The following is a 26,458-nucleotide window of genomic DNA, read 5'->3' on the forward strand; positions in this document are numbered from 1 at the left end:
GCTCTGGATCGTCGCGCCTTTGACCTTTGCCCTGTACGCCCCCCTCCCTTCGCTCAGCACCGCTACCAGGCTCCCGACCACTCTGAGTCCACCAGCGAACCCCCGAAGGCTGCCATTGGCTCTTCCGCTTCTTCAGTCCGGTCACCTCCTGCCAGAGGCCCCGCCCCCTCGCTCTGCGCCCTCATTTTCTTTCCGCCGGCGCACAAGGCGTAGGAGGACAAATTCTGCTGCACCGCGGGGAGGGCAGTGGAGCAGCAGGAAGCGGCCTCTCTTTCTCGGAACTCCACTGCCTTGTGGGATAGTGGCGAGTTCCTCAGGCCCGGGCAAGTTTTCCGAATTCCTCCACCACCGCCTCCCTCGTCGAGTACGGAAGCTGAGAGGGTACGCGGGCAGTCATGGCGGCGCACCTAAAGAAGCGGGTGTACGAGGAATTCACTAAGGTGGTTCAGGTAATGGATGGAAGGAAAGGTCCTAGGATTAGTTCGGGGTGGGGAAGGTTATCCACGCTCCAGACACTTTGTCAAAACAGGCGCCGCAAACCTGGGTTGAGTGCCGACTACTTTGATAGGCTCTCCGAAACTACACTTAAGTGGGCGTGTTCGTTTGCAGCTGCTGTTGTCATTTTTAATATGTGCAGTCTGACACTTAATAAAGTTATTAGAACAGAAAGCTCTTTACAGTGTATGAAGATGTCTTATCCGTTAGCTCAGTTTATTCTGGTTACGTTAGCACTTCGTTCTACAGATGTGGCTCAAAAGCTTCTGGAGGGATAGGAGGATTCAGAGTCAAATTCTGGTGGAGCTCCTCCCACCTCCTGGTCCCCCCCCCCCCCCAAATAGCGCCCGGGGACAAATTGGTTGTATGCAAAACTCTAAGTGGTTGGAGAGTCTGTAGAAATCCTCAAGACTCAGCTAAAGCAGGTGAGGGTTCCAGGCTGTATAGGGGCAGAAGTTTCCATTTGTGGAACAGCTTACGTAGGAAGGAGAGCAGTTATTTCCCTCCTTTTGGAGTTAAGGACAGGTGGTCCGAGCCCCTGTTAGAGCAGTGACTCTCCATGTGTCTCCTCATAGATGTTGCTAAAGTAGAGGTTATCTCGTGTGTCGTGCTTCTTAGACTTTTTATGCAAATCACCTGGCGATCTTGTTATAATGTAGATTATACTCAGTGGGGTGGGAGAGGTGGAGGCAATAATTTGCGTTTCTGACAAGTCCCCAATTGATTCTAGTAGGTCAAAAGCATCCTTAGATCCCTAGGTCCTCAGACTTCTAGTGTAGCAGGATTTAGACCATCCAGCAGTAAACTTCTTAAGTATTTCATTCATCCTTTCAGCAAGAGTTTTTGAGTAGTTACTATGTATTAGGTATAGTGAAAGGTGTTGAGCTACAAAGTCCAATACACATTAGGGTCCTTGTCCTTTAGGAGCTCACAGCCTAGTGGGAGAGAAAGAAAAGCATACCGGTGATTATAATACAGAGAGATTATTGTATTGACAAGTTTTTCTTCCTCTTTTCACTTATCATTTCTGTTTTGTGGACACATTTTTGTAGCATATTTCACTGACTGTAGGAAAGATTGCTTTTTTTTTTTTTCCCTTAAATATAACTTTGAGATTTAAACTTGGCACTTTTTTGTTGCTTCATTTTATGTGAAATTCGTTTTCTTGAACTTTTGGAATGAGTCAATATTCAGGAAGGTTTTTCTTTTTAAATTTTTTAAATTTTTAAATGATCTCTCTACTCAGCTTGGGGTTCAAGCTCACAACCCTGAAATCAAGAGTTGCCTGTTGCACCAACTGAGCTAACCAGGGCCCCCTCAGGAAACTTTTTCTCATTTCACAGAGCTGCTCCTTCCGTGATTTGCTTTCTGGAATTTTCTGGGCCCGTTTCCCCTGCCCACTTTTTTTTTTCTTCCTTCGTAATTGTGGTAAAATACATATATTACCATTTTAAACTTTTTTTTTTTTTTTTTTTTTGGCTCAAGAGTGAGGGGGGGCAGAGGGAGGGGGAAGAGAGACTCTTTTCGCAAGGCCCCACGCTCAGCATAGAGCCCAATGCAGGGCTTGATCTCACCACCCTGAAATCATGACCTGGGCCAAAATTAAAAGAGTTGGATACTTAACTGACTGATCCACCCATGTGCCCCCATTTTAAACATTTTTAAGTGTGTAGTTCGATGACATTCTGTACATTCACAATTTTTATAGTGTGATTTCCTTTTTTTTCCCGTAGTTCTTCTGTTCCCACTACCTAGGAATACTCACCCTTGGTCCAGCATGCCATGTGTTTACACTTCTCCAAACTCTTGGACCTGTTTTCTCTTTCACATGGAGTGCATGTCATTTTTCCCTTTATTTTTGCTTTCCCATTTTTGATTCAGGACCCATCTAAAACCTCAGCAATAGTTTCATCTCTTCCTCCTCTACTTCCGTGGCTAGTATTCTGTTTGTACTCATCTATTTATACTTACCACTCAGTGTTATCAGTTGTTAACCTTAAAAATAGTTCTTTTACCAGCCAAAATGTAATTATTTGGGAATAACAGAATGTGCAGTTGAGGACATGCAAGCCATGGCAAAACCACAGGGCAAGTCCAACAAACAAAAAAGAGGACCCTTATTTTATGGAGAAGAAGGTGGGAGTTTTGAAGGGAAAGTCTAGGATGATGAGAGTTTCTCACTGGCTGAGTTGCAGGAGTGGCTAATTTCTTTTTTTTTTTTTTAATACTTTTTTTTTTTAAGATTTTATTTATTTGACAGACAGATCACAAGTAGGCAGAGAGGCAGGCAGAGAGAGATGGAGAAGCAGGCTCCCTGCTGAGCAGAGAGCCTGATGTGGGGCTCGATCCCAGGACCCTGAGATCATGACCTGAGCTGAAGGCAGAGGCTTTAACCCACTGAGCCACCCAGGAGCCCCAAGAGTGGCTAATTTCTTGTAGGAGATGCAATGTACATCTTTCCGTGTTGGGGCCTGTAATTGATTATTCTTTCTTGTTGATTTTTCTGTTCGGGTCTATATTCCACAGTTTTTTTCCCTAATTGTAGAGTGACAGTTTCCCCCTTCCAGCTTCCCCTTGTATCCTCCCTACTCAGTTTTCGTGAGTTTTCTCTTAGATAATTTCACACAGTATACATATCTCTCTACCAGTCTGGACTCCTTAAGGACAGAGATAATGCCTGGTTCATCCCTGTGTTTTTTGTTATGTGTAGGAGACTCTTGAGTTGTATGAATGGAGGTCTAGGTTCTTGGATTTCCCACAAAGATTTATGTGAGGATCCAGGCTCAAATAAAGACAGTCAGAAAGAGTGTAGCAAGCACAAGCAGTTTATTAAGGATAGTACACTCTCAAGAATGGAGAGTGTGCAGGCCCAGAGTGGCTACCGCATTGGAACTAGGGGTGTCTTTTTGTGTTTGCATAGATTCTGGGTCATAGCTATGGTGGTCTCTTACTGAGGTTGTTTCCAGTCATCTAAGGGACTCTTTCTACCAGTTGGGAGGGTGAGTTTTTGGCTCTACCATGTTCTTGCCAGAACTGTCCTGGCCATCTTTCCCCATAGGAGTCGGCGGGGTTGGGGGTGGGTGTAGGGGTGGATTTGAAACCACAATGTAAGTATATTAAAATGAAACCCTGGGGCAGAGGTTGAAAGGAGGGCTGCATGTTCTACACCTGTGGCTCTTGGTCTGTCAGCTCCAGGGTTTTGGAAGCCTTGCCAGGATGTTAAGAGCCACAGAGTCAGGATGTTGTGTCCTCAGGCTTCTCATGTGTCACCTGTTTATCACTACCCTTGCCCCCAGCTCATGTCTAACTACTCTGTCACCCATGGATGATCATAGGTCCTGGCTCACTAAAATGTTATTGATGGTTGACTGATAGCAGATAGTGGTTTGTCTTCCCCCTTAAATATTCTGTATGAAAAGAAATCTTTCTCAGGTTTTGACCTGATTGGAGCCCAAGTAACACAGAATACTGAATGGTGTAGAATAGGATTTGAGTGGGTAAGGATTTTAAGAAAAGAGCTCATTTCTTCACTTCATTCTGCATGAATCATTACCTTAGAGTGATGATATGAGATCTTAGTGCTTCTGATCTTTTCCCCTGCTATGAAGATGAGGAGGGAGAGGGAACTGGTATGTATGTAGTGCTTATTATTATATGTGTGTACACACAAAGACATTGTACTTTAGACTTCTCAAACATCCGTATGATATAGGTATTATATTCTCTTTTATAGAAGGAGGACTGGCCTCCTCTCACGTGTAAGTGGTTATTGAACCCAAATTCTCTAACTTCAAAACTCTCAGTTCCTTTATATCATATCCTACTTTGTTCCTGACTAGAATAACCCTTATCTTTTCTCTGTAGAAAGGTAAATTTGTAAAGAGGTGGTTGCTCAGGATATCAAAACGATGCATCTGATGTTAAGGAAAATTCTTGATTACAACATTTGTCTTACTTATTATGCTCTCTGTACCTACCCACAGGGCCTGACTTAAGCCTTGGAGGGACAGGTTCCCTTTTACATGAACTTTTTTGGCACCATTATACATAACGAATGCATCTAGAAAGCTTCTAGTTATGCACCATCCTTGGGAGAATTGAGAAAAGAGTTACTCAAATAATTGTGCGTGTCCTGTACTTCAGATGAGGATTCTTAGTTGGGAAAGACTGGTAGTAGTGTCATAACTCCCATTTTACAGATGATGAAAGTAAGAATTATGACTTACTTAGAATAGCAGAACTGGAACTTATGGATAAGTCCTAATACTGAATAACCATTCAATAAACATTTGTTAAGTGGCTACAGTTTGTGAGCTATTTGACTGTATTTTTAATTTTTTTATACTACCATTCTTTTAATAGAGGGAAAATGGTTTGGGTAGTTATCTGGAGTAAGGAGAAGACTTACTCAGTGTGAGCTATAGATAGTTCCCATCAGTTCCAGGTTTCTCACCAAGGAAGATGAGCCTGGTGCATGCCTCAGCACAGTCTGAACATATTTATAAAATTGAGATTTCTTTTAAGGAAAGAATGGAGCAGATCCTTTGTGTGTCCTTTTAACCCTAAAGCTACAACAGTTCTGAGAGATAGGCAGAACAAAGTGTTAGTGGACCTACTTTACAGAGAAAGAAATTGAGACTTGGAGGAATGAAATGACTAGGCCACAGTGGTAGGAGCTAGTGAGAAGCAAAGTGGCGACTCAGCCTGGTGGTCTCCAATCCAGTGTCCTTTTCCCACTTCATAATAGTGCTTTTCCCTAAAAAAAGTACATTATTTGGTATAAGGGAGTGAGGCAAAGTGAAAATTGCAGACCCTGTGTTTTCATGTGTTATCTTTGCCTGCTCCTTTGCAGCAACAACAGGAGGAAATTGCAACCAAGAAACTCCGATTGACAAAACCAAGTAAATCTGCAGCACTCCACATAGATCTGTGTAAAGCTACCTCCCCAGCAGATGCTTTGCAGTACCTACTCCAGTTTGCCAGGAAGCCTGTTGAAGCAGAAAGCGTGGAGGGAGTAGTCAGGATTCTCTTGGAACATTATTACAAGGTAAGACGGTCTTGAGGACCTGATGGGAGTGTGTGTAAGAATTATATCATGTGTACAGAATGGCTTAGTATCACAAGATAAATAAGAAGGTGTTCATTCAGCAGTCTTTTACTGAGGGTCTTCCACATGCCAGGCACTGTAGATACAGAGATAAAAAAGATCCAAATCCTTTTCTCAGAAATTTGCTGCATCTCTGTGTAGATATAGAAGGTATCCATAGAGTGCATATGGAGACAGATGCGAACATACTGCTGGGGTAGTGTTGCCTGTGTTATGTCGAGTGTGGTGGGCATACAAAGGAGGACTTCAGCTGTGACCCTCTGTAACCAGCTTTGTCTCTGAAATATCATCCTGTCATCCTGCTCTTTCTGCCCTAATTGAAGGCCCTCATATCTAATTGTGATAGCCCTCTTTTTTTAACTTTTTTTTTTCCTTTGTGTAGTGGCATTTCATTTCTCCATGTATTTTACTGGGTTAGACAAAACATTTTGTGACTGATTAAATGCAGGAAATAGTTTAAACAAATGAAAGTCACAAGATGTGTTTATTTTTCAGTTTGTATAAGTAAGATCTGAAGTAGAAGGGAAGACAAATTTCCAGATATTTGAATCATGGGTGAATCAAAGTTTTAAACTTTAGTATGAAAATGTTTAAGCCTATAGACAAGTTAAAACAATACTATAATGATCTCCCAAATACCCGTTTCTAGGATTTAACACATAACAGATATCTTGACAGATTTGCTCCCTCTGTTTGTTTTCCTTAATTTTTTTTTTTAAGATTTTAATTATTTATTTGACACACAGAGAGAGAGAGCACAAGTAGGCAGAGTGGCAGGCAGAGGGAGAGGGAGAAGCAGATTCTCCACTGATCAGGGAGCCCAACGTGGGGCTTGGTCCCAGGACCCTGGGATCATGACCTGAGCCGAAGGCAGCCGCTTAACTGACTGAGCCATGCAGACACCCCTTCCTTAAGTTTTTTAAAGTATAATATATTTCCCAAACAGTTCAGTAAGGGACTTAAAAAAAAAAAACATGTAACCACATCAGATTAAACTAGATTTCCTTAATATACTCTAACAACTAGTTTGTATTCAAATTTCTCTCATTTTCAAAATATTTTTTAATAGTTGATTGCTTCAAATAAAAATGCAAACACTATTCACACATGACATTTGTTCTTTTTAATTTTTTTAAATTATTTTTTAAAGATTTTACTTACTTATTTGTCAGAGAGAGAGCAGCAGACAGAGTGGGAGGGAGAAGCAAGCTCCCAGCTGAGCAAGGAGCCGATGTAGGCTCAGTCCCAGGACCCTGGGATCATGACCTGAGCTAAAGGCAGATGCTTAGCCAACTGAGCCACCCAAGCGTCCCTGGTCATTTTTTAATCTAGAACAATTTTTATTATTTTGGTGACATTGACCTGATAAACTCAGTCAGTTGTTAAAATGTCTTGTTTTTTGAATTTTCCTTCCTTGGAGGTTAATTTGCTCCTCTCCCCCTTTTATTTACTAGGAACGGACGGTTAGGTATACAGTATAGGCCCTGTTAGGTTCAGGTTAAGCATATATTTGAAGTTTTTAAGAATACTTTGTAAATGACGATTTGTATTTCCTTTTGCATCTTTCAGGATGCATGTAATGTCTTCAAAAGCTTCTTTTTCTTTTCAATCTCTTTTCTTTCTATAAACTATGTTTATTTAAATCTTTTAAATATGACATAAAGGGTGTTTTCCTTTACACATATAATATTCTAGCTTAATCAGAAATGCTTATAGTTTCCCAAAGATCTTGTGGATTTTCAGAAATCCATGTCTTTTCACATGCAGTTCTCCCAGTCTGTCTTCCTCCCACTGCCCTGTGATCTGGTCTGCCACTTTCTCTGTCAAGCATATTCCTTCCTCAGAGTCTTTCCACTTATGTTTCCTTCCCCCTAGAACACTTCCTTCAGATGTTCTTATGTCTACTTCCCACACTTTGTTCAAGTCATAGCTCAAATGTCATTTTTTTATTAAGGACTTTTTTTAATCCCTATATTTAAAATTGAAACTGCCTGTTCCACCCCAGAACCTCCTAGCTCCCTTCCTTGATTTTGTTTTCTCCATTGCACTTAGCATCTTCTAATATTCTTTTTTTTTCTTTTTAAGATTTATTTATTTGAGAGAGAGCCATATGTGCCTGTGTGTGCAGGAGGAGGGAAAGAGGGAGAGGGTGAAAAATCCTCAAGCAGACCTTGTGCTGACCGGGGATCATGACGTGGGGCTTGATGTCATGACCCTGAGACCATGACCTGAGCCAAAATCAAGTGTCCAACTGAGCCACCCAGGCACGCCCATCTTCTTTTATTTTATATAATTTTTCATTTATTTGGTACCTTGTCTATTTCCCCATGCCAGAATGTAAGCTTCTCTTAAGCAGGGATTTTTTTTTTTTTACATTGATGAATCTGCGATACCAAGAACAGTGCGTGGTAAAATTAATATCTGTTGAATGAGTGAGCTTATGCTTTTGTGAGACTTTTTACTCAGTTAATGAGTGTTTATTATATATCAGGCATTTTTTCTGGGCGCTGGACAGACCTGTTAGCACATTTATTAGCTCTTAGCATAACCAGTGTTTGCCATATGTCTCTCTCCTTTAGATGTTAAGCCCCTAAATTCAGGGACTCCAAATCTGTTTATCTCTGTCCCAGTTCCTGTCAAGATCCCTGGAACAATGTGGGGGGTTAATAAATGCACGTTTTACATGAATGTCATCAGGGTTTCTGTTCTCAAGTTTTCAGACACTTAGTAATCTATTTTTAGTTACCTCTTTTCTTAGCAATATCCACCTATTATATGATAATATAACTCTGTTTCCCATAATCATCTGTAATAATACTTCTTTTTTTTCTGTAATAATACTTTTTTTTCAAAGATTTTATTTATTTGATAGAGAGAGATCACAAGTAGGCGGAGAAGCAGGCAGAGAGAGAAAGAGGAGGAAGCAGGCTCCCTGCTGAGAAGAGAGCCCGATGCGGGGCTCGTTCCCAGGACCCCAAGATCATGACCCGAGCCGAAGGCAGAGGCTTAACCCACTGAGCCACCCAGGTGCCCCTGTAATAATACTTCTAAGAACAGTTAACATTTATATAGCTTGTTGGAGTTTATAAAGCTCTTTCCGCATGTAATATTTTTATTTATTTATTTTTAAAAAGATTTTATTTATTTATTTATTTGTCAGAGAGAGAGAGAGAGAGAGCGAGCGAGCACAAGCAGGCAGAGTGGTAGGCAGAGGCAGAGAGAGAAGCAGGCTCCCTGCCAAGCAAGGAGCCTGATGTGGGACTCGATCCCAGGACCCTGGGATCATGACCTGAGCTGAAGGCAGTGACTTAACTGACTGAGCCACCCAGGCATCCCCCGCATGTGATATTTTTAATCCTGATGACACCACCATTGATATTTATGTAATCCAGCTAAGGAACTAAGCTTGGAGGGGCCCTGGGTGGCTCAGTTGGTTAAGCGTCTTCCTTCAGTTCAGGTCATGATTCCAAGGTCCTGGGATTAAGCCTCATGTTGGGCTCCCTGCTCAGTGGGGAGCCTGTTTCTCCCTCTCCCTGTGGCTCCCTTTGCTTGTCCACTCTCTCTCTCTTTCTCACTGTCAAATAAATAAATAAAATGTTTAAAAAAAAAAGGAACTAAGTTTAGAGCAGTTTAGTTTTCAGGGTGACCCAGCTAAGTAAATGGAAGGTCTGGATTTGATGTGGGTTGTTTTTTTTTTTTTTAAACTTTAGTCATGAAACATTTCAGATATATGTACAAGTAGAGGGAATGGTTTCATTAATTCCCATGCACCCATTATCCAGTTTCAGCAGTTACCACTGCTGAATGGCCATGCCCCCACCCAACTGTCCATTTCTACTTCCTCCACTCTTAAGCCTCTCCACCAGATTCTTCCTGGCATCATGTCATTATGTTCATAAATTTCAGTTTTTATCTCTAAACGGTACTCTTTTAAAAGACATAATCACAATACCATTATCATGTCTAAAAGAAAAAATGAAATTGGTATTGTGATATCATACCCTAGGCTCTCTAACCAGGTCATGCTGCGTGCATTAGTCTAGCAGATTCTAGCCTCAAAGAAAATGAGGACAGATCCCAAATGTGTCCAGTTCTAGATTGATGACCATAGCGCTTTTTATTCTTTGGTTTGTTATCCATAAATGTGGTCTCTTATATTTTAGTAGATAAGCTACTTGGGCTTTTGCTTCTCCTCCAGAGTTTTTGTGGTCAGGCAGCAGTATCTGAACTTGCTTGACATGACGGGTTCTTCACTTATGCTACTCTGCTAGTTGCTGTGGAGGATATAGAACTGTGAGACATGTTCCTTGTCATTGTGGGGCTAGTAGTATAGCTGGTAGACCAAATAATGTATGTAGTAAATAGATAGTAAGGGGTAAGGTTATTCATTTCTTCGTTTTCTTAAATTTTCTTGAAACGTCCTGAATACTAACTCTGTGCCAGGCCTTGTGCTAGTGTTGGATATAAAAGATAATTATGTGATCCCTGATTTGAATCTAGTTGGGTAGATACAGACACAATAAATTGATAATTACAGTACAGTGTTGTAGCTGTGAAATCTGGGACAGGTTATGATGTGACCTTAAAGAAGAGGGCAGTCGGTGTGACTTGGGAGCAGGGGACTAGAATGGCGTTAAAGAGTAGAGTGATCATTGAAATGAGTCCTCTAAAACAGATTTGGGCCAGCTGGAAAACAGGAGGAAAGAAAGGTGTTTTAGAAAGAAAGAGCGGTTGTGAGCAAACACATGGAGATGTGAGATAGCCTGTCACATTAGAAGAAATGCAAGCAGCCGGTATAGATTTTAAGTTAAAAGTTCTTTAACAGGTAAGACTAGAAATCATGGAGGGCCTCTATTTTATCTTGTGGATTTTGTTGTAGAAATATCACTCTGGAAATAGGATGGAGAATGGAGGAGTTGGACGAGGGGAAAATGGGTGTTAGGGTGACCAACAAGGAGACTGATGAGTCTGAAGCAAGGTGATGAAAGCCTGAACCAGGGTGATTTTGATGGTGAGAAGAGCAGTTAGAGAGGGCTTCCCTGGAGGCCATTTGTTTTAAGCTTAGGTGTTGAGGGTACCAGGGATAATTTCAGAAAGTAGAAGAACTTGGGTAACGTATCCAGATTGATCAGGAGTGTTACTGGGTCAGATCCTGTTTTCTTTTTTGTGCCATTCTTGCCTCCTCTTGTCTGCTAGGCCCAGTACTTCTGCTTTCTCTGTAGCTCTCTTGTGTTTGGAGGTCTGTGACTCCATTCCAGACCATTGAAAGGCTATATAGCTCTTTTCCTGTCCTCTCACTGCAGGTTATTTTTTACTAGGATTTGACTAGTCCATTGTCTCAGAAAGACTTGATTCTTTGATACTTCAGTAATTTGAAGTCCATAAAATAATTGACTTTTCTTTATATTCAAAACTGAATTCAGGATCTCCCTTCATTCTCCAGTCTACCTTATCTTGGGAAGTTGTCCTGTTATTGATATAGACCCTTAAATCAGAAACCTGAGAAAGATCCTTTATCTTTTCTTCTCCTCCTATTCCCTTCTTCACTGAGTCTTGTTGATTTTACTTTTTTAAAAATTTTGTTATGTTAGTCACCATCATTAGTTTTTGATGTAGTGTTCCATGACTCATTGTTTGTGTATAACACCCAATGCTCTGTGCAGTCCGTACCCTCCATGCCCTCCTTCGTACCCATCACCAGGCTCACGCATCCCCCCACCCTCTCCCTTCTAAAACTATCCATTTGTTTCTCAGTCCGTGGTCTCTCATGGTTCGTCTCCCACTCCAATTTCTCTCGCTTCATTTTCCCTCCTCCTAATGTCAAAATATCTCTTGTTTCCTCTGTTAACCTCAGTAATCCAAGTAACATTTTGTTTTATTTCATTTTATTTATTTATTTGGAGAGCAAGAGCATGGTGAGCGGGAGTGGAGCTGGTATAGCAGAAGCAGAGGAGAGAGAGAATCCTAAGCAGGCTCCATGCATGCACAGTGCAGAGCCCAATGCAGGGCTCGATCTTAGGACCCTGAGACATGACCTGAGCCGAAATCAAGAGTAGGGTGCTTAACTGACTGAGCTACCACATTTTTAAAATTTTATTGTGAAATACAGCACATAAAGAAGAACAGGTAGAAAAATGTCATACAGCATATTGCTCTATCATACTGTGAACACAATGTGTAACTACCATCCAGGTCAAGAAATGGAATATTATCAACCTCCCGTAAGCCTTTTCAGACTCCCCTCTAGTGATTTAGATCGTTCCCAAAAGATAACTACCAGTGTCCTCACTTTCAGGGTAATAACTACCTTTTTCTTTTATTTTTTACCATTAAACCTGTACTCCTAAATACAGTTTATTTTTATCTGTTTTTTAAACTTCATGTAATTAAGGAATATAGTGTACATCTTTTATGTGTGGCTTTTGCTCAAAATTCTACCTATATTGATATTCATATTATTGATGGTAGCTATAGTTTATTCATTTTTACCACAGTATAAGGTTTCATTGTATGAATATACCCTGATTTATTTACCCATTCCATTATTGATGGACATTTAGGCTGTCTCCACTTTTTAACTACTATAGGAAGTAGTGCCATGAACATTTTGTACAGGTCTCTTGGTATGTATGTCTTACATTTCTATATTCTGTATACCCCAGAGTGAAATTACTGAGCCAACTTTTTCATGTTTTTTTTTTTAAAGATTTTATTTATTTAAGAGACAGCGAGTTAGTAAGCCAGGGCGTACAAGCTGGAGGGGCAGAGGGAGAGGGAGAAGCAGGTTCCCTGATGAGCAGAAAGTCCCAGGACCCTGGAATCATGACCTGAGCTGAAGGCAGTTGTTTAACCGAGTCACCCAGGCACCCCCTGAGCCAACTTTTTCAAAGTGGTAGTACCAATTTAGACCCCCAATTTAGACCCCCCCCCTTACTGTTAGTGCTATGAGAATTCCGATTCCACATATTTGCCAACAGTCGAAATTATTGATCTTTTTCATATGACAGTTCTGTGGATGTGTGGTATATCGTTGTAGCCTTAATTTGTAGTCCTTAGTAGGTCCTTTGTAGTCCTTAGATTTCTGATGAAGTGGAACAATTTTAATATACGTAAGTGGCCATTTGGATATTTTTTTAGGTAATATCTATTGATGTTTCTTGCATATTTTTCTTTATCCTTATTGTTTTGTGTGAATTCTTTATATTCCAGTACAAGTTCCTTTTTTTTTTTTTTTTTAAGAATTTATTTATTCATTTGACAGAGAGTGATCACAAGTAGGCAGAGAGGCAGGCAGAGAGAGAGAGAGAGAGAGGAGGAAGCAGGCTCCCTGTCTAGCAGAGAGCCTGATGCGGAACTCGATCCCAGGACCTGAGATCATGACCTGAGCCACCCAGGCGCCTTTTTTTTTTTTTTTTTTTTTCCCCAGTACAAGTTCCTTAATGGCTTTAATGGTTATATGTGTTTTCAAATATCTTCTTCCTTTTTAGTCCCTCCCACTATCCCCCACCTCCGCACTTTTATTCCCTTAGTGTTGTATTTTGATGAAAAGAATTTCTTAATATAGCCCAATTTGACAATTTTTTCATTTATTTTTGGGCTTTTCTTATCTGATATAAGAAGGGTTTACCTACCTTGAACTCACTAAGACATTTTGCTGCATTATTACTAGAAACTTTATTATTTGCTATTTACACGTGGGATTGATGTGTGTGTATATTGCTTGGGTATATGGAAATCCAAATGTCCAGCAGCATTTATTGAAAAAAATGTCCTTTCTCCATTTTTCTGCAGTTACCACCTTTGTGGTAAATGAAGTGTCTATATATGGGTATTTAGAGCTTTTTATTCTATTCCAGTAGTTTGTCTGTTCTTGTGCCAGTACCATGCTGTGTTAGTATAGTATTATATTAAATCTTGACGTCTGACAGGACAAGTTCACTCACCTTGTCTTCTGTAAGAATATCTTAGTTTTTCTTGGTCTTTTCATTTTTTTATGAATTTTGATATCAGCTTGTGAAATTCTGCCACAAAACAAAATTTCAGCTAGGATTTTTTTTTTTTTTTTAAGATTTTTTTTTTTTTTTTTGTCAGAGCGAGAGAGGGAGAGAGAGCGAGCACAGGCAGACAGAATGGCAGGCAGAGGCAGAGGGAGAAGCAGGCTCCCTGCCAAGCAAGGAGTCTGATGTGGGACTCGATCCCAGGATGCTGGGATCACGACCTGGGCCGAAGGCAGCTGCTCAACCAACTGAGCCACCCAGGCGTCCCTCAGCTAGGATTTTGATTAGGCTTGCATTAACTCTCATTCTGCTGACATTTAGGGATTAACATTTTACTGTGTTGAGTTTTCCAGTCCATAAACATGGAAGATTTTGTACATTTTTTTGCTAGTTACTCCTAGATATTTAATATTTTGTTATTGTAAATGCTAATATTTTTAAAATTTCATTTTCTAACACTACATAGCTGGTATTCAGAAGTGCAGTTGACTTTTATTTATTAACTCATATATCTTTCAACCTTACCAAGCTCACTTTATAATTTTAATAAATTACATATAGATAATTTTGCATTTTTTTAATAAATAACCATCAGCAAATAATGGCTTTAATATTAATACAGTGAGACCAGCTATCTTTTGATTATAGTTTGTGTGATATACCTACTTCTACATTTTATTTTCATCTTTTTTATGTCTTTTTTAATTCAGGTAAGACCTATGTAAACAACATGTAGTTCTTAATTTTTATCTATTTACTTTTAAAGATTTATTTATTAGAGAGTGAGTGAGCAGTGGGAGGGGCAGAGGGAGAGGAAGATAAACAGACTCCCTGTTGAGTAGGGACCCTGATGTGGGGCTCAGTCCCTGGACCCCAAGATCATGACCTAAGCCAAAACCAAGAGTTGGATGCTTAATTGATTGAGCCACCCAGGATCCCTAACATTTAGTTAGTTTTTTAAAAAATGTTTGTTTTAAAAATTAATCATTTATTTCATTATGTTTAATGTAATTATTGATATATGTAGATTTAAAGCTACCCTGTTATTATATGCATTATATTTATCTTACCTGGTTAATGTTCTTTTTATCTCTTGTTTCTTGCCACCTTTTGAAATTTTTTTTAATTCTTTTCATCTTTAGCTTTGAGTTAAATATTCTTTTATACTTTCTTACTGGTTAGCCTAGATATTACAACATGAAATTTTTTAAAATTTGATGTGAAAAAAAATTTTTTTAATTTTAAGTATTTATCTGAGAGAGGGAGAGAGAGAGAGAGCAAGGGGGAGCAAGCAAGGGGGAGAGACGGTTGGGGGGGGGGGGAGAAGAGCCAGGTAGTGGGCTTGATTGCAGGACCCTAGGATCATGACCTGAGCCAAAGGCAGACACTTATCAGACTGAGCCACCCAGGCACTTCTGACGTGACATTTTAAAAATTTTAATTTTATTTTTATCGAAGTGTAATAAAATATGAATTCTTGACTTATCAAAGTCCAGTGTTTTATGGCACAGTAACCATTTTGGACAGTGCAAAGACTTACCTCTGTTTATCCATCTTCCTGACTTGTATGAGTGTAATTGTATATTTTAATTCTCCGTCTTTCACTCTGTAAGACAATGTGGTGTTTTTTTGTTTTGTTTTCTTTTTCTTGAGAGTGAGAGAGAGCACATGCATGTGAGGGAGTGGCAGAGGGAGAGAGTCTTTTTTTTTTTTAAGATTTTATTTATTTAGGGCGCCTGGGTGGCTCAGTGGGTTAGGCCTCTGCCTTCGGCTCAGGTCATGATCTCAGGGTCCTGGGATCGAGTCCCGCATCGGGCTCTCTGCTCGGCAGAGAGCCTGCTTCCTCCTCTCTCTCTCTCTCTCTCTCTCTGCCTACTTGTGATCTCTCTGTCAAATAAATAAATAAAATCTTAAAAAAAAAAAGATTTTATTTATTTATTTGACAGAGAGAGAGATCATAAGTAGGCAGAGAGGCAAGCAGAGAGAGAGGGGGAAGCAGGCTCCCCGCCGACCAGAGAGCCTGATTTGGGGCTTGATCTCAGGACCCTGAGATCATGACCCGAGCCAAAGGCAGAGGTTCAACCCACTGAGCCACCCAGGTGCCCCAACAGAGGGAGAGAGTCTTATGCAGGCACCTTGGTCAGCACAGAGCCTGACACAGGGCTCGATCTTATGACCCTGAGATCATGACCTGAGTGGAAATTGAGAGTCAAGACACTTAACTGACGGAGCCACCCAGGCACTCCAAGACAGTGTTATTTTATATAGGCAATATTCATTTAGGTTTACTAAATATTTATCATTTACTCCAATATTTATATCATTAGTTTTCTCTCCCCACATCTGTGACTATTCATCTGGGATTATTTTCCTTTTGGCTAAAGAATAATACCCTCTGATATTTCCATTTATTATAAGTTTAGTGGTGAGACTTATTTGTGTTTCTTGTATGGAAAAGCTCTATTTTACTTCCATTCTTGAAGGATTTATTTTTATTATTAAAGATTTTTAAAATTGAATTATAATATATGTGTTATTAGTTTCAGGTGTGCAGCATACTTTTTTAACAACTGTATACATTACTCGTTGCTTACTCATTGCTCTGCCTACTTGTGATTCCTCTCTCTGTGTGTCAAATAAATAAATGAAATCTTAAAAAAAAAAAAAAAAGAAGAAGAAGAAGCACTGTTTACTTGGCCCCTCATTTCTCCATTCCTCACTCTCCCGTTTGGCAGAAGCCTGAAGAAAAAGCAGCCCCACACTCTAGGTGAACCTCCCTGGGTTCCTTCCTTATGTGGTCCTATAATTATTTATCTTTTAGTTTTCTAATACTTTCAAATACACATATGTATATACATGCACCTATGTTGTATACGTAGATATATATACGTGTTTATCTATATGCATATATGTTTGTATGTGTGTGTGTGTGTGTGCACATACTTTTTTTTTTTTTTTTTAAGACATCCATGGTACTTTTCTGGTTTTCCTCAGCAGAAAGATTGGTCTGAATTAATCTAGTCTTTACCTTAGTGGAAGTGTAAGTCATGCCAACGTCTTTTGCTGGACTATTACAGTATACTCTTAATTTGTCTCTCTGTTTAGTTTTGCCCCTTCCAATCCAATCATTATATTGAGGCTGGATTGATATTTCAAAAATTAAATTCTGTTCGTGTCACTCTCCTGTTACAGTTCATCAAAGGATTTTTATTGCTCTTTGGACAAAGGTTACTCATTTGTTTATTCAGCAGTAAACAAATATGTGTTGAATTCCTGCTTCATGGTAGGCATTATCAGAGAGATCCTTGCCATAATTCTCAAAAAGATGTGGTGTGTGTTAGTCTTTTAAGCCTCATCTAGGGGCACCTGGGTGGCTCAGTTGGTTGGGCATCTGCCTTTGGCTCTGTCATGATCCCAAGGTCCTGGGATCAAGCCCCTCATCCTGCTCAGGAGGGAAGCTCCTTCTTGTCGCTTCCCTGTGTGTACTCTCACGCTATCTCTGTTGCTAACTCTGTTTCTCTCAAATAAATAAATAAAATCTTAAAAAAAAAAAAAAAAGCCTCATCTCCTGTCAATGTACATTCTAGCCACATTACCCTGTTTTTCAGTTCTGAAAGTTGTGGTATCCCTTCCTGACTGAGAGCATTGATTCATTCTTTTTCCTCTGCCTCAAATTAGATCAGGAACTCTTTGACCATAATATCCAGTTATTTTAAAGTCCTGTCTGATATGTCATATGTTTTCATAGAACTCTGTATTTTTTCCTTACAACTTTATAATTACTAAATGGATGTTACTTGATAAATGTCTGCCTTGCCCCTCAAACTTCAAGTTCCATGAGGACAGTGTATCCCCATGGCCTGGTACGGGGTGGCTCCTAGTGTGCAGGAAATCTGCATTGAACAGATACGTAGATGGATTATTTACTGAGTGAATTAAGGAGAACACTTGGCTCTTCCTTTTCTTGTATTCTTGTTTTTATCAGAATGTACATAGTGCTTTACTTAGCATTTTGCTAGTCACTTTTGTGGCTCACAGGCCAGATGGGGGAATACGCAATCACAAGTAAATACAATGTACTGTAGTGAAGGGCATGATAAAGGGTTATTCAAGATTGTTCCATGTCCAGTTCAGGGATCAGAGATGACTTTCTGGGGTTAATACACCTAAGGGACAGGAGTAGGTGGGTGTGGGAGAAAGGGAAGGCAGCCTAGGTAGAGGAACCATCTTAAGTGGAAGTACAGAAGCTTGAGGCAGTGTGGCATCACTGGTAGGGAATTGTGGGAGCTGACATAGTGGCCAGTCTTTGCGGGCCTTTGTGGCATGCTAAGCAGCTCAGACTTCTTTCTGTAGAAAACTGGGAGCTTTTGAAGGGTTTTGTATATTCGTATAGATTTAAAAATTTACACTCTTTTTAAAAAATTGCAACGATTCGGGGCACCTAGGTGGCTCATTCAGTTAAGCGTCTGCCTTTGGCTCAGGTCATGATCCTGGGCTCCTGGGATCAAGCCCTGTGTCAGACTCTCTGCTCAGCGGGGAGTCTGCTGCTCCCTATCCTTCTGCCCCACCCCACCCCCCACCATTCTCTCTCATGTGTGCGCATGCTCTCTCTCTCTGTTAAATAAATAAAATCTTTCTAAAAAATTAAACAGTAATATTTATTGTAACAAATTCAAGCACTAAACTGTAAAAGAATGAGATTTACCTCTGCAAATAAAAAAGTTAAAAAACGGGGTGCCCTGGTGGCTCAGTCAGTTGAGCATCCAACTCTTGGTTTCTGCTCAGGTCGTGATCTCATGGGTTGTGGGATTGGGCCAGATTGGGCTCTGCGATCAGCAGGAAGTCTGCTTGAAAGATTCTCTCCCTCTGTGACTAGCCCCCTGCCCCGGCTCTCACACTCGTTCTTTCTCTCTAAATAAATGAGTAAATATTGTTGTTGTTTGTTGTTTCTTTTTGTTTTTAAATTTATTCATTTGACACAGTGAGAGGGAGAGAGAAAACAAGCAGGGGGAGCAGCAGAGGGAGAAGCAGGCTCCCCACTGACCAGGGAACCTGATGTGGGGCTTGATCCTAGGACCCAGGGATCATGACCTGAGGCGAAGGCAGATGCTTAACTGACTGAGCCACCCAGGCACCCCAATGATAAATCTTAAACAAAAAAGTTAAAAAACAATATGTGCTCTCTAGAGATTACTCTGGAGAAAATCACTGCTAACAGTTTTATACGCATTTTTTCTAGAGTTTTATATACAGCATTTTAGAATTTCCCATATTCTGAGTTTGTATTTTTCTTCTGCCTGGAACGCTGCTTCCCTAAATCTTCCTATGGCTCTCAGTCAGTTCAGTGTCCTCTCAAAAGTTGGGTCCTCAGAGCGAACTTTCCTCACTGTCCTATCTAGAATAGCCTCTCCACATTACTCTTTAATCCATTGCACACTTAATTTTTCTTCAGAATGTTTACCATGTGAAATTATATATTCTTTGCCAGTCTTACCCATTTGACTATAAGATCTGTGAGAGCAGGAATTGCTTCTGCTTTATTCACTATTGTATCCCCCGAGCTAGAATGATGCTTGGCACATACAATAAATACTTCTTGATTGTATGTTGAATGATTAAGTTAGTTACTATTTTAGATAGAATACAGTACTTTCATGTAATTTTTCCAAAAAGTTAACTTTTGTTTGGTAGCTTCACAAACACGCAAAAGGAGAGAAAATAATACGAGCCTTCAGGTTTACCTCGTCTAGCTTGAATGGTTATTATTAGCTTTTTGCCATTCTTGTTTTGATGCATTTCCCCCCACTTTTGTTGGGTAGGGCATATCTGAGGCAGCTTATCATTTCACTTGTGAATACTTATTTATCTGTGTTTATCAAATAAGGGCCTATTTTAGGACTTTAAAATAAACCCACAACAATCTTTAATAGCATATAATACCTGATCCATGTTCAGTTTTCACCGATTGTCTTTTTTTTTTTTTTTAAGATTTTATTTATTTATTTGACAGAGAGATCACAAGCAGGCAGAGAGGCAGGCAGAGAGAGAGGAGGAAGCAGGCTCCCCACTGAGCAGAGAGCCCGACGCGGGGCTCGATCCCAGGACTCTGAGATCATGACCCGAGCCGAAGGCAGCGGCCTAACCCGCTGAGCCACCCGCGCCCCCCCCCCCGATTGTCTTTTTAAAAAAGATTTATTTATATATTTATTTTTTATTTTATTTTTATTTATTTATTTATTTATTTATTTATTTATTTATTTGTCAGAGAGAGAGAGGAGCGAGAGCGAGCACTGGCGGACAGAGTGGCAGGCAGAGGCAGAGGGAGAAGCAGACTCCCTGCCAAGCAAGGAGCCCGATGTGGGACTCGATCCCAGGACGCTGGGATCATGACCTGAGCCGAAGGCAGCCACTCAACCAACTGAGCCACCCAGGCATCCCTATATTTATTTTTAGAGAGTATATGTGTGTGTGCATGTGTGCGTGAGCATGGAGGAGGGGCAGAGGAGGAGGGAAAGAGGGAATCCTCAAGCAGACTCTGCATTGAGTGGGGAGCCCTTTATGGGGCTTGATCCTGGGACCCTGAGATCATGACCTGAGCAAAAACCAAGAGTCAGACACTTAACCAACAGAGCCATCCAGGTGCCTCTCACTAATTGTCCAAAAGAAGACTTTGTATGGTTTGTTGGTTTGAAGTAAAATTCACACATTGCATTTGGTTTATTTATCTATCCCCTTAAGTCTCTTTTAAAAATCTGTAGCATTTTTGCCCTCCACCTTTTCTTTCATTCCCATGCCACTTTTGTTTGTTTGTTTGTTTGTTTAAAAATCTGGGCATGTACCCTGTGGAATTCCCAAAATTCTAGACTTACCTCTCATGTGTTTTTTACTCACTCTTTATGGTACCCCTCTGGGTACCGTATTCACAGCAGTGCAATTCAGGCTTTATTACCCTCTGCATGAAACGGTTGATGACCAGAGAGAGGAAGGGAGGAGGACACTCATATCTGACTGCATCCTATGTGCTATTGCTGTGCTAGTCATTTTCCTCTCAGTGTCCTTTGAGGTTATTACTAGTCCCATGTCACAGACGAGGCTTAGAGAGCTTAATTTGCCTGTTGAAGACATAGAGCTTATGTCAAGACATAGTGAGTCCAGGCTTTACACCTAGATCTGGTTAATTTCAAAGCCCTTTTTCTTCCCCACAGTTAAGTTCCCAAGAAAATGACTTTTCCAAAGTTATATACATGGCAAGCGGCTTGCCAGGATTCTAGGTCCTTCTACTCCATATCTGTTGCTTTTTGTCCTGCTTCAGGCCTCTTTGGTGTGCTTTGTCACTTCCTTAGAAACTGTAGGTGGGAGCTAGGGAGTTGGTCATATCAAGAAGGTACTTCATCTTATGAGCATACATTTAAGTAATTTTGTCTTTGGTATAGAAATGTGCTGACCTAATCTTAGCATTGGCAAGATACTTTTTTCCCCCATTGTGTGTGTGTGTGTGTGTGTGTGTGTGTGTGTGTGTGTATGTATGTATATATAAAAAACATATATTTTTATATATTTGTATGTTAAATATAAATATATATGTGTATATATATATACACACACACATATATTTTCAATATGTATACCTACATAGTGCCACATATTGTGCTACATAGTTGAGATATGGTGCTGAACAGAAGGACGTGTTCCTTTTTGACTTTGGGAGAAATTTTTCACTATAGGAATGTTGGTGCAAATTGGAGACCAACTCCTAGTATTGTGGCCGAAAGGGCCAGACTACTCATTTCTTAGTCTCCCTTGCCCCAGCAGCCCAGGCACAAGCCCTAGACCCAGCCAATTAGATTCACCAGCCTCAGACTTCTAATCAGGCTGTGGTGATCCAAAAAGCAGGTAGGGTGAAAGATAGATGTGGTAGCTGTAGGACCCAGTTTCCAGAAGCTCCGGGAACAGTGGTGCCACCAGCAATGTTGGGTGCCCAGTGCTGGCAGTGTTGGTGGGGCAGCTTGCTGCACTTCATTCTGATGTAGCTGCACAGTGGAAAAAGGGTACTTTAATCCTAAAAGCATGTTTCTGGTTAGGAAGTAATGGTATTAGGGCGCCTGGGTGGCTCAGTTGGTTAAGGGTCTTCCTTTGGTTCAGGTCACGATCTTAGGGTCATGGGATCGAGCCCCGTGTCAGGCTCCCTGCTCAGCAGGAAGTCTGCTTCTCCCTCTCCTCTGTTCCTCCCCCTGGCTTTTGTTCTCTCTTGCTCACTCTCTCTCAAATAAATAAAATCTTAAAAAATAAAAAAGGTAATGGTATCAGGAAGGCATAGAAAAATTCCCATTCACTTTGCAGTAATTTAGGTCTAACATACTGATTGAAAAAAGCTCTTTCCCCTGAAGTTGATAAGATTAATTTTTTCAGAAATAAAACCTTAGAATTCTTGGATCATTAAATCACTTTTGAGATGTTAGTTTCCCATGTTCCTCTTTGTTGGTTAGGTGAGACTAGAGCATCAAGGTAACAACAGCTTCTTTTGTTCCAGGAGAATGATCCATCTGTGAGACTGAAAATTGCATCATTGTTGGGTTTATTATCAAAGACTGCAGGATTTTCACCAGACTGCATTATGGATGATGCCATTAACATCCTGCAGAATGAAAGTAAGTTGTAATTTAAAAGCTATATAATCAGAGCAAAAATCTTTAGTTCCATCTATATAGAATTTAGGAGGAAACTTTCTTGTATTGGTTGTTATTGAAAAGGAATTTGAGGATGATTCAATAAAACATGTACATATGTTTACATTAGAGATAAAATATAGTTTTGTCTCTTAATAGCTATCATTTATTGACTTTTACCAAGTGCCATATACTTAAAGTAGGTTATATATGATGGAAGATAGATATTGTTGTCCCTATATTTTAGGTGGAGAAACTGAAGCTCAGAGAAGCTAACTAACTTGTTCAAGGTTACTTCATATGTGACAGAAAGATGTTTTGTATGTATGTGATATTTTGTCAACTGTACCATGCTAATTCAAGCCATGAGAGGTGCTCTTCTGGTCATGTGGTCTCTCATAGTTTACTTCCTATAAAAGTGACATTTGGCTCTCACATGTTATTGTTTTCCTTTTTGTTCCTCATGATTGCATGCTAAAATTATTCTCGGCTTTTACGTGAAATGGGAAAGCATTTCACCTTTAAAATTCTTTTGAGGGTGCCTGGGTGGCTCGGTTGGTAAAGCAACTGCCTTTGGCTCAGGTCATGATCCTGGAGTCCTGGGATCGAGTCCTACATCGGGCTCCCTGCCCTATGGGGAGTCTGCTTCTCCCTCTGACCTCCCCTCTCATGCTCTCTCACTCTGTCTCTCTCTGTCTCTCTGTCTCTCTCAAATAAATAAAATCTTAAAAAAAAAAAGAAGAAAAAAAATTATTTTGATTATCTGGTTTTATTTATGTACAAGATTCTATTACAGAGTTGGTCCCTTGCTTGCTTTAATATTTATTTTAAAATTAAATAAAAAGACTGGGGCACGTGGGTGGCTCAGTGGGTTAAAGCCTATGCCTTCGGCTCAGGTCATGATCCCAGGGTCCTGGGATCGAGCCCCGCATCGGGCTCTCTGCTCAGCGGGGAGCCTGCTTCCTCTTCTCTCTCTGCCTGCCTCTCTGCCTACTTGTGATCTCTGTCTGTCAAATAAATAAATAAAATCTTTAAAAAAAATTAAATTAAATAAAAAGAAACCCTCTGTTTCTGTTTTCTGAAGATATTATAATTTTGTTTGAATTGATTATGGCTTCAAAGAATATTTTTATTTGGGGTATACATATTTAAATAAATATCACTTTAAATATTGGACATTTCATTTATAAATATAAGAGATTATTGGACTAATAAAAGGCCAGGGAACTCAGAGATGAACCAAGTTCATTTATTGTATAGTGTTTAATAACAAATATCTTACATATGTCGCCCATTGCCTGATGTTGAGAATTTTTAAAATTTTGTCAGAAATAACTTCATATTAAATTTTTACTTGTACTGGGATGTCTGGGTAGCTTATTTGGTTTAGCGTCTGCCTTTGGCTCAGGTCATGATCTCAGAGTCCTGGGATCGAGTCCTGCATGGGGTTCCTTGCCCAGCGGGGAGCCTGCTTCTCCCTCTGTCTGCCATTCTCCTTGCTTGTGCTCTCTTGCTCTTTCTCTCTTTGCTAAATAAATAAAATCTTTAAAAAAAAAATGAAGAGAAATAAAATTTTACTTGTACTGAATTTTGACCCAAGAGTTTTAGTTCACAGGAAACAAAGAATATATCTTTTAAAATTTTTTTTCAGAGGGGAGTCTGTTTTAATGAAATGCTAATATAATGACAATAAAGAAAAAAATTTAAAAATATTCTTCTTACTTCTGTAAAACAAGGTTTTACATATTGCCTTTTACTTATATGCATTTTGTATGGTTGCACTTAACAGTGAATGTACTATTTTGTGTTTTACTATACTCAAACATTACATAGATTTTTTCCATGTTTCTGTATCATCTTCATAACATTTGAGGTGTTGATAATATATTAAATACCAACTGATACAGTAGCGTGTTTTGAAGTTTTTGCTCTTGTAGATAGCGGCAAAAAAATAAATCCATTTCTTTTAAAAGCACCAAAACAGGGATGCCTGGATGGCTCAGTCAGTTAAGCGTCCACTTTCAGCTCAGGTCATCATTTGGGGTCCTGGAATGAAGTCCTGCATCAGGGTCCCTGCTCAGCGGGGAGTCTGCTTCTCTCTCTCTCTCTACCTCTACCCCCATTCCTGCCCTCTCTCACTTGCACTCTCTCTCTAAGAAATAAAATCTTTAAAAAATAAAAGCACCAAAACAATTACATTTCCTTAGTACAAAAGTATCCTTTCTTTCCATGGGAAGTTCTTACAGAAGCTAGCTATATACCTGTACGCATTTCACACTTTAAGGTTCGGGATTTCATAGAGCCATAGACTTAATCAGCTATAAATGGCCTTATGGAGATCATCTTGTCTAATTCCTTCATTTTGCAGATCATAGAGGTTTAGTCCCAGAGAGATGAAATGAGTCCAAGTGAGTTCATTTAGCTAAGGAGTTACAGAACTGAGAATTTAGTGCAGTGCTCTTTCTTAGGGTTTAACTGAAACACTTTGCCTCTAAAATAGAAACATTATGAGAGAGTTAATTTGGATGCAAACCTCATCCTAACCTTAAAAAAGAAAGAGACTCAAATTACACAGTATACATGGAAATAGCTGTTTTGCTTTTAGTTAAATATTCTAAGGGTTTTTAAAAGAATTAATTTATTTAAAGATTTATTAATTTATTTCAGAGATAGATAGAGAGTGCACAAGTGGGAGGGGCGGAGGAGAGGGAGAGAGAATCTTAAGCAGAATTCATGCTGAGCTTGGAGCTTGATGTGGGGCTCAGCCCTACAACCATGAGATCACAGCCTTAGCCAAAACCCAACAGGCAGATGCTTAACTGACTATGCCACCCAGGTGTCCCTATTTATTTATTTTAGGGAGAGAGAGAGAGAGTGCAAGCATACATAAATGGGAGTGGAGGGGCAGAGGGAGAGGAAAAGAGTCTTGAACAGACTCTATGCTGAGTGGAGTAGTAAAGGGCCAGGGAACTCAGAGATAGTCCCTCGATCTCTTGAACCCAAGATCATGACCTGAGTAGAAGTCTAAGAGTCAAATGCTCAACTGACTGAACCACTGAGGCACCCCTCTTCTAAGTTTCTTACTTGTCTCTGAGAGATTTAATCTAGGTCTTCTGGTTTCCAGTTCCTGGTCTATCTAGATTCAGAGTGGGAGACAGAACTGGAAGGGACCATAAAGATCATCTAGTTCAAGCCCTTTATTTCATTGCTGAGGAACATGAACTCCAGGGATGTAAAGTGATTGCTAAAGTTACTCTGTATTTGTGGCTTAGAATAAGGCACAGACTAGAATTAGGAGTCTTTCATTTATCAGTCCAGTGTGCACTTTCAAATCCAGCAGTATGGGCCACCTTCTGGACCAGAAGTCCTTCATTTCAGTTCATCATATGTGTAAGTTCCACAGTTCCTTGGCAAGCACTGGACTAGGCACTTTGAGGGTGTCAGGTACCTCTGCTTCTCCAGTACATACCAAACCAGTAATGAAAACACAGAGCTTGTTGTAGAGGAGGTGTAATCAGAATACTGTGGAAACAGAAGAGAGTGTGAGATGAGTGCTGACTGGTAGGGTCTAGAAAGGCTTAGTGAAGAGTTACATTTGGAAAGGCAGAGACGGGAAGAGTAGTGCGAAGAAGTAGGAACATTATGATAAAAGGTAGAGAACTGCGTAAGTATAAGACGTATTTGAAAACCTGAGTTGTTTCATGAGAGATCATCAAGGAGTGAGGGCTTTAGGTGGAAAAACTGGTAGTGTTTTGAAGCCAAAGGGTAGGTAGTCTTGAGTGCTGAGGATTTTGAACGTTACTTTATAGGCAGTAGAAACCATGTGAAGTTTTTTTGAGCAAGGGCATGGAATAATCAAGTCTAGTTTTAGAAAGCTAACTTGGTGGCTCTGGGGAATTTGGTTTGATGAACTAGATCATTTAGAAAAGAGATGTTGAGCGTTTATTTATTATCCATGTGGAGATGTCCATCCAACCTGTAGTTGTAATATTGGTCTGGAACTCAGGAGAGAGACTAAGACTCAAGATTTAGATTAGATTTGCGATTTATCAGAAACAAGAATTAAGCTTAGAAAGGTTTAGCTAATGGGGCACCTGGGTGGCTCAGTCAGTTGGGGTATGCCTTTGGCTTGGGTCATAATCTCAGGGTCTTGGGATCAAGCCCCTGCATCAGGCTCCCCACTCAGTGGGTCT

The 26,458-nt window shown here is 40.1% G+C and overlaps 1 protein-coding gene across 1 annotated transcript in view; it reads left to right on the forward strand.

Moving 5' to 3' along the window:
• Positions 1-336: 336 nt before the first annotated feature.
• The window catches only part of LOC111154473 (integrator complex subunit 4), a 112,934-nt gene continuing 86,812 nt past the window's right edge, over positions 337-26,458 (forward strand). The window contains exons 1-3 of the mRNA XM_022514084.1: positions 337-449; positions 5,348-5,542; positions 22,130-22,247. Coding sequence (XP_022369792.1) covers positions 396-449; positions 5,348-5,542; positions 22,130-22,247 — 367 coding nt within the window. The 5' untranslated portion in view covers positions 337-395. The remainder of the gene's footprint in view (positions 450-5,347; positions 5,543-22,129; positions 22,248-26,458) is intronic.

The sequence above is a fragment of the Enhydra lutris genome, unplaced genomic scaffold (genome assembly GCF_002288905.1).
Source record: "Enhydra lutris kenyoni isolate GAN:26980312 unplaced genomic scaffold, ASM228890v2 scaffoldscaffold37, whole genome shotgun sequence".
Lineage (NCBI taxonomy): Eukaryota > Metazoa > Chordata > Mammalia > Carnivora > Mustelidae > Enhydra > Enhydra lutris.